We start from the raw sequence: 12,019 nt of genomic DNA on the forward strand, positions 1-12,019 counted from the left end.
TTTCAGAAAACTTTTATTGTCTACTTTGAGGCAAGGTTTATAAGTAAGTAGAGTTGTTAAGCAGTTAGAGTTGGTACAATTAGTAGGCTGGACTCAGAGTCCTGCTCTTTGGTACATTGCTGCTTTGTTGTACACTGCTGTTCTGTTTGTTTGAGGCTCCTTTTCATAGATGGATGCCTCAGTTTATACAGCTGGAAAGTGGATTTAGTGCTTTTGCTGGAATTTGCTGTGCAACTTTGACTCCTCTTTTAACTCCCAAGCATTAGTCAAAATAAGCTGGGTTAATGAAAAATGCTCTGCTTTCACTGTTTAGTTAACCAACATAATTTTACTGAAAAATCAGTGAGTGACTCTGGAAGTGGCTGTGAGCAAAATAAACTAATTCCCATATTAGCAAATTTTGCTTTGGTTAGCTTTGGCTGATTTGGGCATTTTTGGTGTTGAGTTTTTTTGTTAGTTTTGTTTTGTTTTTGTTTGGTTCACTGTTGTCATTTTGTTTTCTTTTTCCTTTTCTTTTTTCATAGCACTGCTGTGCAGCCACAAAACCTTTGACTCCCAAAGCATGTGCTGAGGGCATTCGTGCGCGTATGCAGCAGCCAGGGCGGGCCAAGCAGGGCGTGAGTGCCAGCAGGCAGTGCTTGCAGCCGTCTGGCTGGCCTTGCGGTGCTCTGGTGCAACTCCGTGCAGCTGCTAGTGCTGCTCAGCCAACTGTTTGGAGCAGTAGCCTTACCTGTGGAGGTTGTTATGGCCCAGGTGTGATGTTACCTCATCTGTCTGGGCAGTCATCAATGCCAAATGCTAGGTAGAGCCTCTACTGTAAAATGAGAGTAACAATGAACTAATGTGTGTTGGGATCAGTGCACTAATACAGTAAACCTTAGAAATGTAGCAATCTGAGGTATACCAAAGCTTCCATAATTCATTGTTACAGATTATCAGAACATGCTTTAATTTTACTCAGACTGAGACAACTGGAACTTTGATCTATTTTTCTTTTTTAATGAAGCACTGGAAAGGACTCTTCTTAAAGCACATTGAGGGAAAGGAATAATGTGATAATTCTGGAGTATTACAGAATTATCATCATCAATCCCACTGCAGTGGCTGCTGCAAAGGTTCACACTCTTGGCCTGAATTTAGAGCATGCCAGTTCTAAAACTATGCGCTCGCTGAGCGAGAAGATCGGATGAGATTCCCTTTTAAAATGACTGCAGTTACTTATCTGTTGGCAGGAAATGCTGTAAGAAAAAAGGCGTGCTCACTGGCTAAACTTGAAATGTGTTTATCTCCCAAAATTGTAAACCCAAGTGATGTAACCCTTAAGTCAAAAAAAAGGCAAGCTTCTTTTCTGACATTGAGGGTGGGGTGGAAGGAGGAACACTACACTCATTTTTAAGACCATTTTTTGTTGCTCTCAATTTTTAAAAATACTTCTGCAGTTCTTGCATCTCTTTCTTTTTTCTTGCACCTGTGTCATTTTCCTCTCCTTAAACAAGGGCCCTTACTCATGCTACTTTTTGCAGGGCTGTTCAACGAAAGCAGAAATTGGGTTGGTGGGAATAACTGGTGTATTGATGTCTGCGTCTGAGTCCTCATAGGACACTCTTGGAACAGTCTTTAATAGAGCAGACTCTCCTTTAAAATAGGAGCATCATAAACTACTACTAAGTAAATATACTAGAAGTCCTGAGAATATCCTAATGTAGATTATCCATGTTTGTCATCCAAAAAAATGACAAGGGAAGTATACAGTATATCTATTAAATGTAATATCCACCTTTGCTTGCTTTGAATGAATAAGGTACAGACAACCAAGCTCATTAGCAGCCAACATAACCCATGTGAAAACATGCCTGGTGAATAAATTAACATTTCTTAAAAGTAGCTGTCTTTTTAAGGTGATGGTAAATGTTGCAGTCTTACTGCAGAGCAGTAATCTGTGGAGGAACTTTGCTCAGCTCTCCTTCCCCAGAAGGATTACTTTTCTTGCTACCTAACTGTCTCCTAAAACATACAGGGTAAGCTTGCTGTGCTTACTCAAAACAAAATAAAAGCCTCATCTTGTTATATTTTCCCCAAAGGGCTCATTCACACTGTCAGAACTGCTTGGGATCTTTCCTTCCCAAGGCGGGAGGAAGGCTCCCGACACGTGTCTCAGAAGTGCTTCACTGCCCGTCCCACCAGGCAAGGACGGAGAGCAGATGTGTGTGTATTTCAGCCATGTTTCCAGTTGCTCAGTTCCTTCTACTTTTTTTTCTGACCATCCCTAACTAATGGGAACTGTGTGGATTGCAGCAGCAGGGTGATAATGTTTCATTTGCCTCTCCTGGGGCCAGGTAAGTCTCAAGGCTTCCACACTGTCTTCAAGCATGCAGGTTCGAATTTGTTATCAATTAGCTCTTTAAATTGCAAAAGGAGCCTGAGCAACCTTGTGTTGCAGGTTTCAGATTTTGAGATTACAACTTGCCCAGAATTCTAGGAAAACTTTAAAATGTTATTAAACCGAGCAGCATTCCTGTTTGAAGGAAGTATAACGCGTTTTTCTGCTCAAGACTACTTTTTTTTGTTGTTTTTTAAATTAAACTTCTAAGACCATTGTCAGCTACATGTATTTTCCTTTTTGGTTTTGCTGTTTTTCAGAGAGCAAGACTCACTTCAGATGTGTTCCTGACGGGGTCAGTGGTGAAGTATTTTTAGCGGGCTCAGTAACTCTTCTGCAGTGCATTCATGCCTCACTTGCTTGGAGTTGCTGTTGCTTTCTCAAACATGCATTCAGGGCTTCTGCCAACACACCCAGGGTACTGCTGCTTCATATTACAAGATCCTGCTTTGTCAGGGCAGAATTCAGCCTAGCAGGGCTGGAGCCAGTCTCTGCTAACGTAACTCTGCGGTACAGCATGTTCGGCCGGCGGAGCGGTGCTGGGGTTAGACTGCATGCTTCCTTCGCTTCGCACCCAGCATGGAGGGCTCGCTGCCTGCCTCAGAAAGAGTACGTCTTGGGGCTTTCCTCCTTTCTGGGGTGTTGGTGGTGTTAGAGCTGTGAATATGGCTAGTTTGGTAGGTAGAGCCCTGGGTCATCAGTGAGTGCCTACGTTCAGCGTTTTTGTTAGTTGCTGCTGCTGGAGTTTGCTTTTTAAAATTCAGTTCACTAGCTGCTGACTGTTGCAACACTGGAGGAATGAAATCAAGTGTCTTCTGTCTGTCCTCTTGTGATACTGTATTAATTTTTTTTCTCTGCTGTTGCTCTGTAGTAAACAATGTTTGCTTCCTAGCTTAGGCTCGGTATTAAAACAAGGAAAACCGTTTGCACTGCTGATGTGCTGTTTAAATATTTGTTCTGTTCTTACTGGGTGGGTGAAGATTTCATGGTGGCAGATTCCCCATGAACACAAAGAAGCTGCAGTTTGAATGGTTTCATGATTAGAAGAGATTATTAAGACAAGAAGTCCGTGTCATTTGAGCCTGTGGTTAGAGCTTTTCCAGTTATGGTAAGTGATTTCTTCCAGGGAGCTTTGAGGTCCAGCTTCCTCGTGGTAGTCCTCTGCAAAGCATTCTTGAATTTGTCACAAACAGCACAGCATGCCGAGAATTTGTCAGAGGGTGCAGTGTACGGATTTAATGACCAGTAAGGAAAGTGAAGAGCAGAGGAAATGCATGGCTAAAATCAATTTTTAATATTGTTTAAAATCTTATTAGCATTAAATTATTGTGTTTTATTGTAATATTAAAGCAGTTCTATGAAACTGTTCTTCAAGACAGAAACGCACTCTTTTGAATGTCTGCCTGAGTATCCTAGTTTCACAGAAGATTTTGGTTGATCGTGTAAATCATGTGCTTCAAATCATCTGCTTCATTTAAACGATAATAGCTAATGCCACAATAATTCCTTTGCCTCACAGCAGAAGAAACTTCCTAAATCTTTAGGTCACAGCTAGCATTAGCACTGATTTCTATCTCCCCATCCACGCTGTGGTGCTGTGTCTAGCTAATTTTCTGGTTTTTGTTTGATCTTCTGAATGGGGGCTTTGTTTGAAACCAGTTCTGTTCCGCTTTGCTTTGCAAGCGGCAGGCGGCTGGGGCTGGGGCCGAGGGTACAGCAGGTCCTGGGGCCGAGAGGTGGGGGGAGCACATCAGCGGCGCTCCATAGGAGTGGAAGTGGGAGAATGACACACTGTGTTTGGCCTGTGTCCTCTTGTTCCCAGAGGACAGAGCTGCATTGTTAGGACAAAGAAAAGTGAAAATACTAAAAGCATTTCAACTATTTTCTTTTTACTGGAGAGCTTTTTTTTTTTCTGTTGTGCTGAGTTGCTCGCCCAGAATGTAGAGCCAATTCCAAAACTTAAAGGTGAGCTGAAAGTAGGAAGAAAGTCTTGGTTCGTACAATTTTTGCTTTTTTTGCAAGTTACAAGGAATGTTTTTTTATATTTTTATATGAGGCGTTATCAAAGCCAGGCTAAGATGCCCAGAGAACTAGCACAAAAGTGACAACTGAGCTATTTAAAAGGAGAAATTATTTTTAGTCAGTCTGTTTTCAGCCCTATTTTTGTAACATACTCAGTTTTGATGACTAATCTTTGTGGTTTTAAAAATTCAGCTTTCTTGTGTCGTCAGTTTAGCTTCAAGTATCTAGGTCTTCAGTACCTCTCCAACAAAACTGGGAGATCAGAATTTCTGCTATTCATATTGCTATAGTATAAGGGGACGTGGGTTAAAGGGAAGAGTTTATGTAGCGGAAAGGACATGTTCTGCGTGTTCTTTTATACACTGTCAATGGAAAAAATAGCACAGGGCTGCATGTTTTTTTTGTTTGTTTTTTTTTTTTTTTTAAAGAAAAAACACTTCTCATAGGTCATCTGCAAAAAAGAATTGCATGTTAGTTGTCAAAAACAATTCTGAGTTGTGGGGCTTTCTTTTTTGGTAAAACAGAATAGTGGGATCTGTTTTTATTTTTAATAGTGCTTTGACATTCCACTTTCACCATGGCCACCAAGAATAGTCAGCCCAGAACAGCGACTTATTGTTCAGTATGATCTGTCATTGCTATTCACAGTGCTGCAGCTTCCTCACATTATCCAAGCTATTAAATTAGCTGGGTATTATCACTTGGAAGCTTCAGCATTATCCAGAGAAGATAGCTGTTAAAACAGGGCAAATAGCAGTTCATTTTCTACAGAACTAGGGTCGTATCTGGACAATGCAATTGCCAGTCAAATTTGCCTTCCTGTGAAACAAGCTTAAGACCGTAACCCAAATGAAAATTAAATCTTAAAAAAAAAAGGCCACACACAAACTAACAATCAAACAATGAGAGGGCAGCAGGGGAAGGGGAAGTTTCGGAGCAACAGAAAAGCCTTGATTTGGTAAGCACACCTCCGCAATGGGAGGTTGATATGTGAGAGCAGAGAATGGAAATTAATCCAGAGCAGAGCGCCTGGAGCCCAGGGCTCTGTCAGGAGGCAGAACAGGATGCGTGCTGGAGAAGGGCCGGGGCCATGGGGATGGGGCTCAGGGCTGCCTGGCGAGCTCCTGTCTGCTCTGCTTCCTGGAGGGTCATCGCACTGAGGGTGCTCACTCATGCTCTGAGCTGGGATTTAGCAAACAGGCAGAAGTGCAGAGGTTCATGGGGGAAGCAGAGTACAGGTCAAGCTTTCCTCATGAGCAAAACGGAGCCGAAGATAAAGCCTCTCAATGAGGAGGCAGTCTAGGGTGTTCAAGGGACGTTCCCATGATTTTTGACTGTCAGGTAGGGGTGTGAAGGGTAAAGGAAGGGGTGCTCCAAGGCTAATACTAGATAAGAGAGCTTCTGGAGGAAGAGTGTTTTGTAAAAGGACAGATTTAGAAATAATACGTTCTTAGGGTGTCTAAATGCATTAAGCAACACTGAAAGTCATTGCTACCAATAGGAGTAATGTGGCTCTCAAAGCAATGAAAAAAGGTTAAATACAGCGGTATCTTGCTGAGCAGTCCACAGTATTAAAAGATTTTTAATCAAATATATTAAAGAGAACTGCAAAAGCTAATGCTTCCTGCTTTATCAAGAACTCAATTCCAGAGATACCATCAATTTGGCAATTTCTTCTCCATCAATAATGTATAGCTTTGGATTTAAGGTCATGTACACTATAAGCTACAGACCAGTGTTTATTTGGAAAGTAAGGGGATGCTAATTTGGGGAAGACTGATGGAGAAGACAAAAATAACTTGGAAATAATCAAACACAAATGCTAGTTTCTGTGATAGCCAATTGCCTTTGTAGTCTGTGGGAAGGGATAAAATTTCCTACCTTCTGTCAGTGAATTAAGCTAGAACACATCTTGAGAATATTTGATCATTAGATGGCTCTCTGCCCACATAATGTGGTCCAGAGTTATATAGTTTCATAAAGCTTTGGATAGGATTACTATGAGCAAAGTTTATCAGCACTCATGACGGTTGGATCAATCAATGTTGTTGTTCAAATTATTATTTTGTTTCTTAAAAAAAGGGATAAAATAGGGATTCTTGTGTGCTGGTCGCTGACTTTAGCAGCCTCTTGCACATTACGAACCCAGAGCATACGTAGAACGGAGTCCACATTTTATTCAATACTTGCTCTGAAACCTACAAGAGCAACAATATTTTCTTTTGTTTGCATTTGTTTGTGCAATCAGTGGCCCTGTTCATAGTTTGTATTCACATCTTGGTTTTGTGTTCTGGAGTAAGGGAGCCTTCTATACAATGTATTGACATCTTATTTGTGGCGTGTAGGGAATCCGCTTTCTTTACAACCAATCTGCTGTGACATCAGTTCTGACTACGTAACTAATCAAGAGTTTACTTCATAAATCATATTATGCAAACCTGAAAGATGGGCGTGCTGATACCGGTGAACTACATCAGCTTTTCTGCCATGAGGATTTTTGTAGAAGTATTACAAGTTCCGAATACCTCAGTAGTTCCAGATTTTCACTTACACCTCGACTTTGGTCTACTTGCATGGCAGAAGAGCATTCAGAAACAAACCACCACTAACAACAACAAAGGAAGAAGTACATCTACAAATGACCGTGGACATTAAGCTCCTTTAGAAATTGTGAAATGGGTTCTGATGTTTCTGATGAGAAATATCAAATTAAATGTATGCAAACCATTTTAATGAATGTCAGACCCTCAGATCTGTTATTGAGTTAACAATTTATCCTATGTCAGCTGAAGTGCAGCAACCCGTTGTATCATGTGCTTTACATGAAGTTTATTGCAAGTTGGGAACAAAATGTATCATACTAAATCATGGTCTATGGCCTTTCAGTTCCAGCAAATGCATTTTGCCTCGCCATTGCAGGGGCTTAGGCAAGTCATGTTTTTAAATACTGTGACTAACATAGAGCAACTTGGTGCATCACCTCAGTCCCCTGTTGACACTTTAAAGGAAATCAGGTCTCTGAATGCTAAAAGCTAAAACACCAAGACACCACAAGTTGAGAAGGTGGGTTTTGGTTCGTGTGGGCTTTTTTTTCCCTGTGATCTTAATAAGAAGGTGTGAGAGTGTGAGCTTTGCATGTCCAAATATCTTTCACAGTGTGATGACTGGAAATCATAATTCTGATACATAGATATCCAACATATATGGGTAATCTGACAAGTAAAATTTGCTTGAAGCGAAGTGAAAGCAGTTTGAACCACAGCTGAGAAATGGGTTTTGAGGGGTGGGTGTGTTCTGTATCAGTTAGGCTTACACTGGGCCCTGTGGTGGTGTACACGCCAGCAGTATTGAGAAACGAAACACCAAGCCTACTTGGAATTTTTCCATTTCATCACTGTGCAGTTTTTAGATTGCAGCTTTATTGGTAAACTTAATCCTTTATACAGACTGGGCAATTTGCCTTGAATATGGTTTCTGCTGAACCACAGTGATGTTGCATAGTATGCTAAAAGTCTTTATATTTTACCATGTTGGGAAGAAGTAAAATATGTTTATATGCAGATTCCTAACTGGTTAAACATTTCATTGCCTATTTAAAAAAAAGAGAGAGAGAGAGAAAAAAAGACGACGACTAAAACAGTTTATACCCAATTTGAAAATGGGTCATGGTTTTTATTACATTTGTAGGCTCTAAAATATATCAAAAAATGAAATTGGACTCTTAATGCTCAAATTTTATATTTGGTGTCATTTGAGGAAAAACAGAGCTGTGAGTAGATAAGCACTGAATTGTTCTGGATACAGTGGTGGCTCTAGTGTGGCTCATGGGACTCTAGTGGCAGCCTGTTGTAGTTTTGTGGGATGGGATAGTAGCATAAGGTGCCCTCAAAATTAAGTGCTGGTTTTTGTAAGCAGCCGGGTGCTTCAAGTGTTGGTTGGCAATGGTGGGTCTGCTCAGGCTGGACTTCAGAAGCTCAGTGTGTCTTCCCACTTCCTTTTCCATTCACCAGAATCATCAGAAGGTGCCCCAAAGTTTGGAATTGATTGCAGGTAGGGATCAGAAAGATCTCTGTGCTCCTCCATCTGCAGTTTCAACCTGCAAGGGCAGCCTGGAGGCAGGAAGGTGGACCTGGAAGGTGAGAAAGGGGGTCCCTCACTGTGCAAAACAGGATGGCACTGTGCTTAGTGGGGCATGTCACCTCCTCACCAGGTGTCCCTCTGTGGGCTGTCGGCACTGGGGCAGGCACAGTGGTGGGACATACAGGAATGCTGGCAGCCGTCCCCGGTGGGTCTCCAGGCCAGGCAGGGCCATCCCTGAGCTGTCCCTGGGCCAGGTTTGCCACCGGGTTCCTAGGCCAGGCTCTGGAAGCTTCTCTGGCGGTTGGGGCGAGGGGTCGGGAGCCACCGGCCATGCACTGCCCCAGGCTCACCCAGAGCATACCTGCTGTGTGCGCCGCCTCAGCTCTGGAGAAATCAGAGGTAGCCTACGTGAAGGTCTGGGTACTCTGGGAAGTGGCATGAGGGACTCCTGAGTGTGCTGGAGACCTGCTGGAGTAATGTCAGAGGGGAGCCTTGGGCAAAGGCTGTCCAGTAGACCCCCAGGGGTCAGTGTGACTCCAGATGTTTTTGTCAGGGAACTGTTTAGCTTTCTACACGTGGGACCTCAGGAGCACACCAGCAGGCATGTGAGTGTGGGCAAGAGGGGAACAGACAGCCTGCAGTTAAACAGGATCTGGGTCCCCTGACGGTGTGGATACACCAAAAAGGATGGATGATGAGTTTCTCATGAGGAAGAAAAAAGCAGGTCAGTTATTTCCATTCAAGAGTAGCAAAATTCTGACTCAGTCTTACACCCCCAAGCTAGAATTTTCTTTTGCATCAAGATCACATTCGCTTTAGTGGGATTTAATGCAGTTTTGCATGTACATTTATGCACGTCCTTTGGACTGAAGTCTTTGAAGTCGCACTTTAAATTTGAAAGTGGAGCTTAATCGGCACTAACAGGTTTGTTTAAAGTGAGGTTTCGGGTTATCACGTGAACAGCTGGAATAGACAAGCTCAGCAAGAACAGCAAAAGCTTTTTCAGTCTCCAGACTAGGATGTGAATACTGAGAAGCCCTGTTCTGAACTGTTGTCATCATTTTAAGTGTGTGTGTCTAGCAGCAATGTGGCAGGCAGCAATTTGAGTTCAGTTATCAATACTGTTGGAAAGTTCATTTGATGCAGCAGTAATCAGTATTCTTTGTAAGATGTCCTTAATGTTGATAGTCTCCTAAAGGACGATCTGCCTTTTCATACATAAGTTTAAACTCTAACCTGGTTCATGGAGCCATCTACTGGCTAACAACAGCTCTGACTGTAGATTGTCGTTTGGCAGTACTTTAGTTTTCAGCTGCATCAGTACAGGCTGCTTTGGTCTCTTCCTTGAGATTCAGTATTGGTATTTTGTGATAAACTAGTTATAAAAACATAATCAAAGCTGTTGCACTTATATCAGTGCTATAGGATGTGCTACAGTATTTGTGGACTACCTTTCTCCAGCCTTCATTTTTTTAGTATTAAGCACTAGTAGAAACGTTTTAATGCCTTCTGAAAAAGGTATGTGGAAAAGGTAAGGGCTGTTCTTCCTATGATGATTAACACTGGGGCAAGAAGCTGCAAACAGTAGAAAGGTAAGCGAGTCCAATGTAGAGCACAGTTTGAATGAAATAATGAAATCTACAAAAGGCAGATAAGTTCAATACTAATTTTATCCCAGTTGGTATTTTCAGCGGAAGTGATCTCCAGTTCTGTGCAGTGACTTTGAAGCCTACAAATTTAAATGAGAAGGTAAATGTTAAATAATGATTAGCTTAGAGTGCTTCTGATCCAAATGGTACCTTATACCACTAGGTTATTGCAGCTTTTATAATCACACCTGGTTTTGTAATTTGTATATGCCAACAAGAATGCTAAGGTGGCTTTAGCCCTTGTGCCTGGGTAGTAAGCATGGGAACAGCCTGTCAGCTTTCAGTTCTTGGGGGGTTATTATGGATCAAGCCAAGATAGCTGTGATTAGGTCTTCTCGCAGCAGTGCAGAAACTTAATAATCGCTTCATAATTAACCAGAAAACCTTACGCAATATTCCTCATATCACTGAGATTGTTGACCTGGGAGTAGGGTTTGACTATTAACTCTTCAGTGGTTATATAAAGCTCTGATTAATACTGGTGAATTTTGTGGCATTGAATTTTCAGTAATTTATGTTCATTCTAAGGCTTTATGGAAGCAAGCTATTATTTTTTTTTCACCTGTTTACTTATGTGAAATATTGTACATTGATTTACTGTGTAGATATTCTTACATCCTGCTAGCATTATTACTGTGTTGCCCTGTTTAGGAGTTCTGTAGAAATTTAGTGAAACTATGAATTCATACTTAATTATAACTAATTTCTGTATCTGAACAAAATGTAGAAGTGAACATCCAATTATCTGAGGACTATTAAATATTTAATAACCCATTTTGCTGAAATGGATAAAAAGATTTGAGTAAGTATTTAGATAAAATTATTTGAAACTCCACTTGTTCCTTCTGAAGTCCTACTTGCCAAAGTCTGATTTCATAGCTCTTAACCTGCATTGAACAGTGGAATATATCAATAACTCCTATCAAGAGAGAGACTCATTGTTCAGCTTGAAGTCCTTACAAACTTGTCAGCAGCTGCAAAACGGGCACAAAACCTAGACTGAAGTGGCCTGTGAGGTGATATTTTCAGTCAGTAATAGGCTTCCTGAAATCTTTACCTTTGATGAAGGCTCAGTGCTTTAGTAACTGTGATGGAAAATATTAGGTGACATGCCCCATTTTAAACCTGCACCACAAACTCTAGTATTATGATGTTGTGTTATTTTACACTAAAGATACCTTTTATTTTTCCAACAAATACTGTTTTGAAGAAGGGGAATACCTACACTGTAGTCCTTATGCAAGCAGTAATTGTAGCTTTGTAGAACATAAGGGAGAAAGGTTTCCTTTACTGAGAGACAATATCTATATGTGGGTTCAAAGTTTGGCTCAGCATGGGAAATTAGGTCCCTTTCCTTCCTATTTTTCCTTCCTCTACCTTGTTTTATCCAGCTGGTAACTCCAATGCATCTTTACCCCTTTGTACAAGGAAAATTGTACTCAGAAAACCAGAACCTACAAATAAGCAATGATGCAACCCCAGCAGTCCTAGCCACTGTAGAGGCTATAAGATAGGAAAACTTCACTGTTCATCACTGTGTCACACAGCACTTCATAAACTAAGTTGGAACATTTTTAAGAGCTGAGCCATGTGTCTATTGTAGCTTCCTGCCAAGCTAAGGATCCCATGTACCCTGACTTACAAAAAGCCACAAACTGAACCATTCTTCAGGAACAGAGCTAATGAAAAGAGAGCAATTACAATTTTTGATGATGGATTCAAGTGCCACACCAAGAATAAGGTTTGCAATGTTAGTAAGAGATGAAAGAGAGTTCCTCAGATCGCTATTTCTAGGGAGCCCATGTTTCGGTTAGGGAGTTAAACTGCTGGAACATCTTCCTGTCTGCTGTCTATTTAAACAGTCTTTTGGAGCTGTAGTTATGTTTAA

The 12,019-nt window shown here is 41.3% G+C and overlaps 1 protein-coding gene across 14 annotated transcripts in view; it reads left to right on the plus strand.

The window, feature by feature from the left end:
* Positions 1–12,019, plus strand: part of TMCC1 (transmembrane and coiled-coil domain family 1) — a 131,142-nt gene that overhangs the window by 88,709 nt on the left and 30,414 nt on the right. Inside the window, exon 1 of one of the 14 annotated variants that reach the window (XM_082768110.1) lies at positions 2,815–2,989. The exons of the other annotated variants lie outside the window; for them this stretch is intronic. Coding sequence (XP_082624236.1) covers positions 2,960–2,989 — 30 coding nt within the window. The 5' untranslated portion in view covers positions 2,815–2,959. Of the gene's footprint in view, positions 1–2,814; positions 2,990–12,019 lie in introns of those variants that run through there. 14 annotated transcript variants of the gene reach the window in all.

The sequence above is a fragment of the Aythya marila genome (genome assembly GCF_965140915.1).
Source record: "Aythya marila genome assembly, chromosome: 10".
NCBI lineage: Eukaryota > Metazoa > Chordata > Aves > Anseriformes > Anatidae > Aythya > Aythya marila.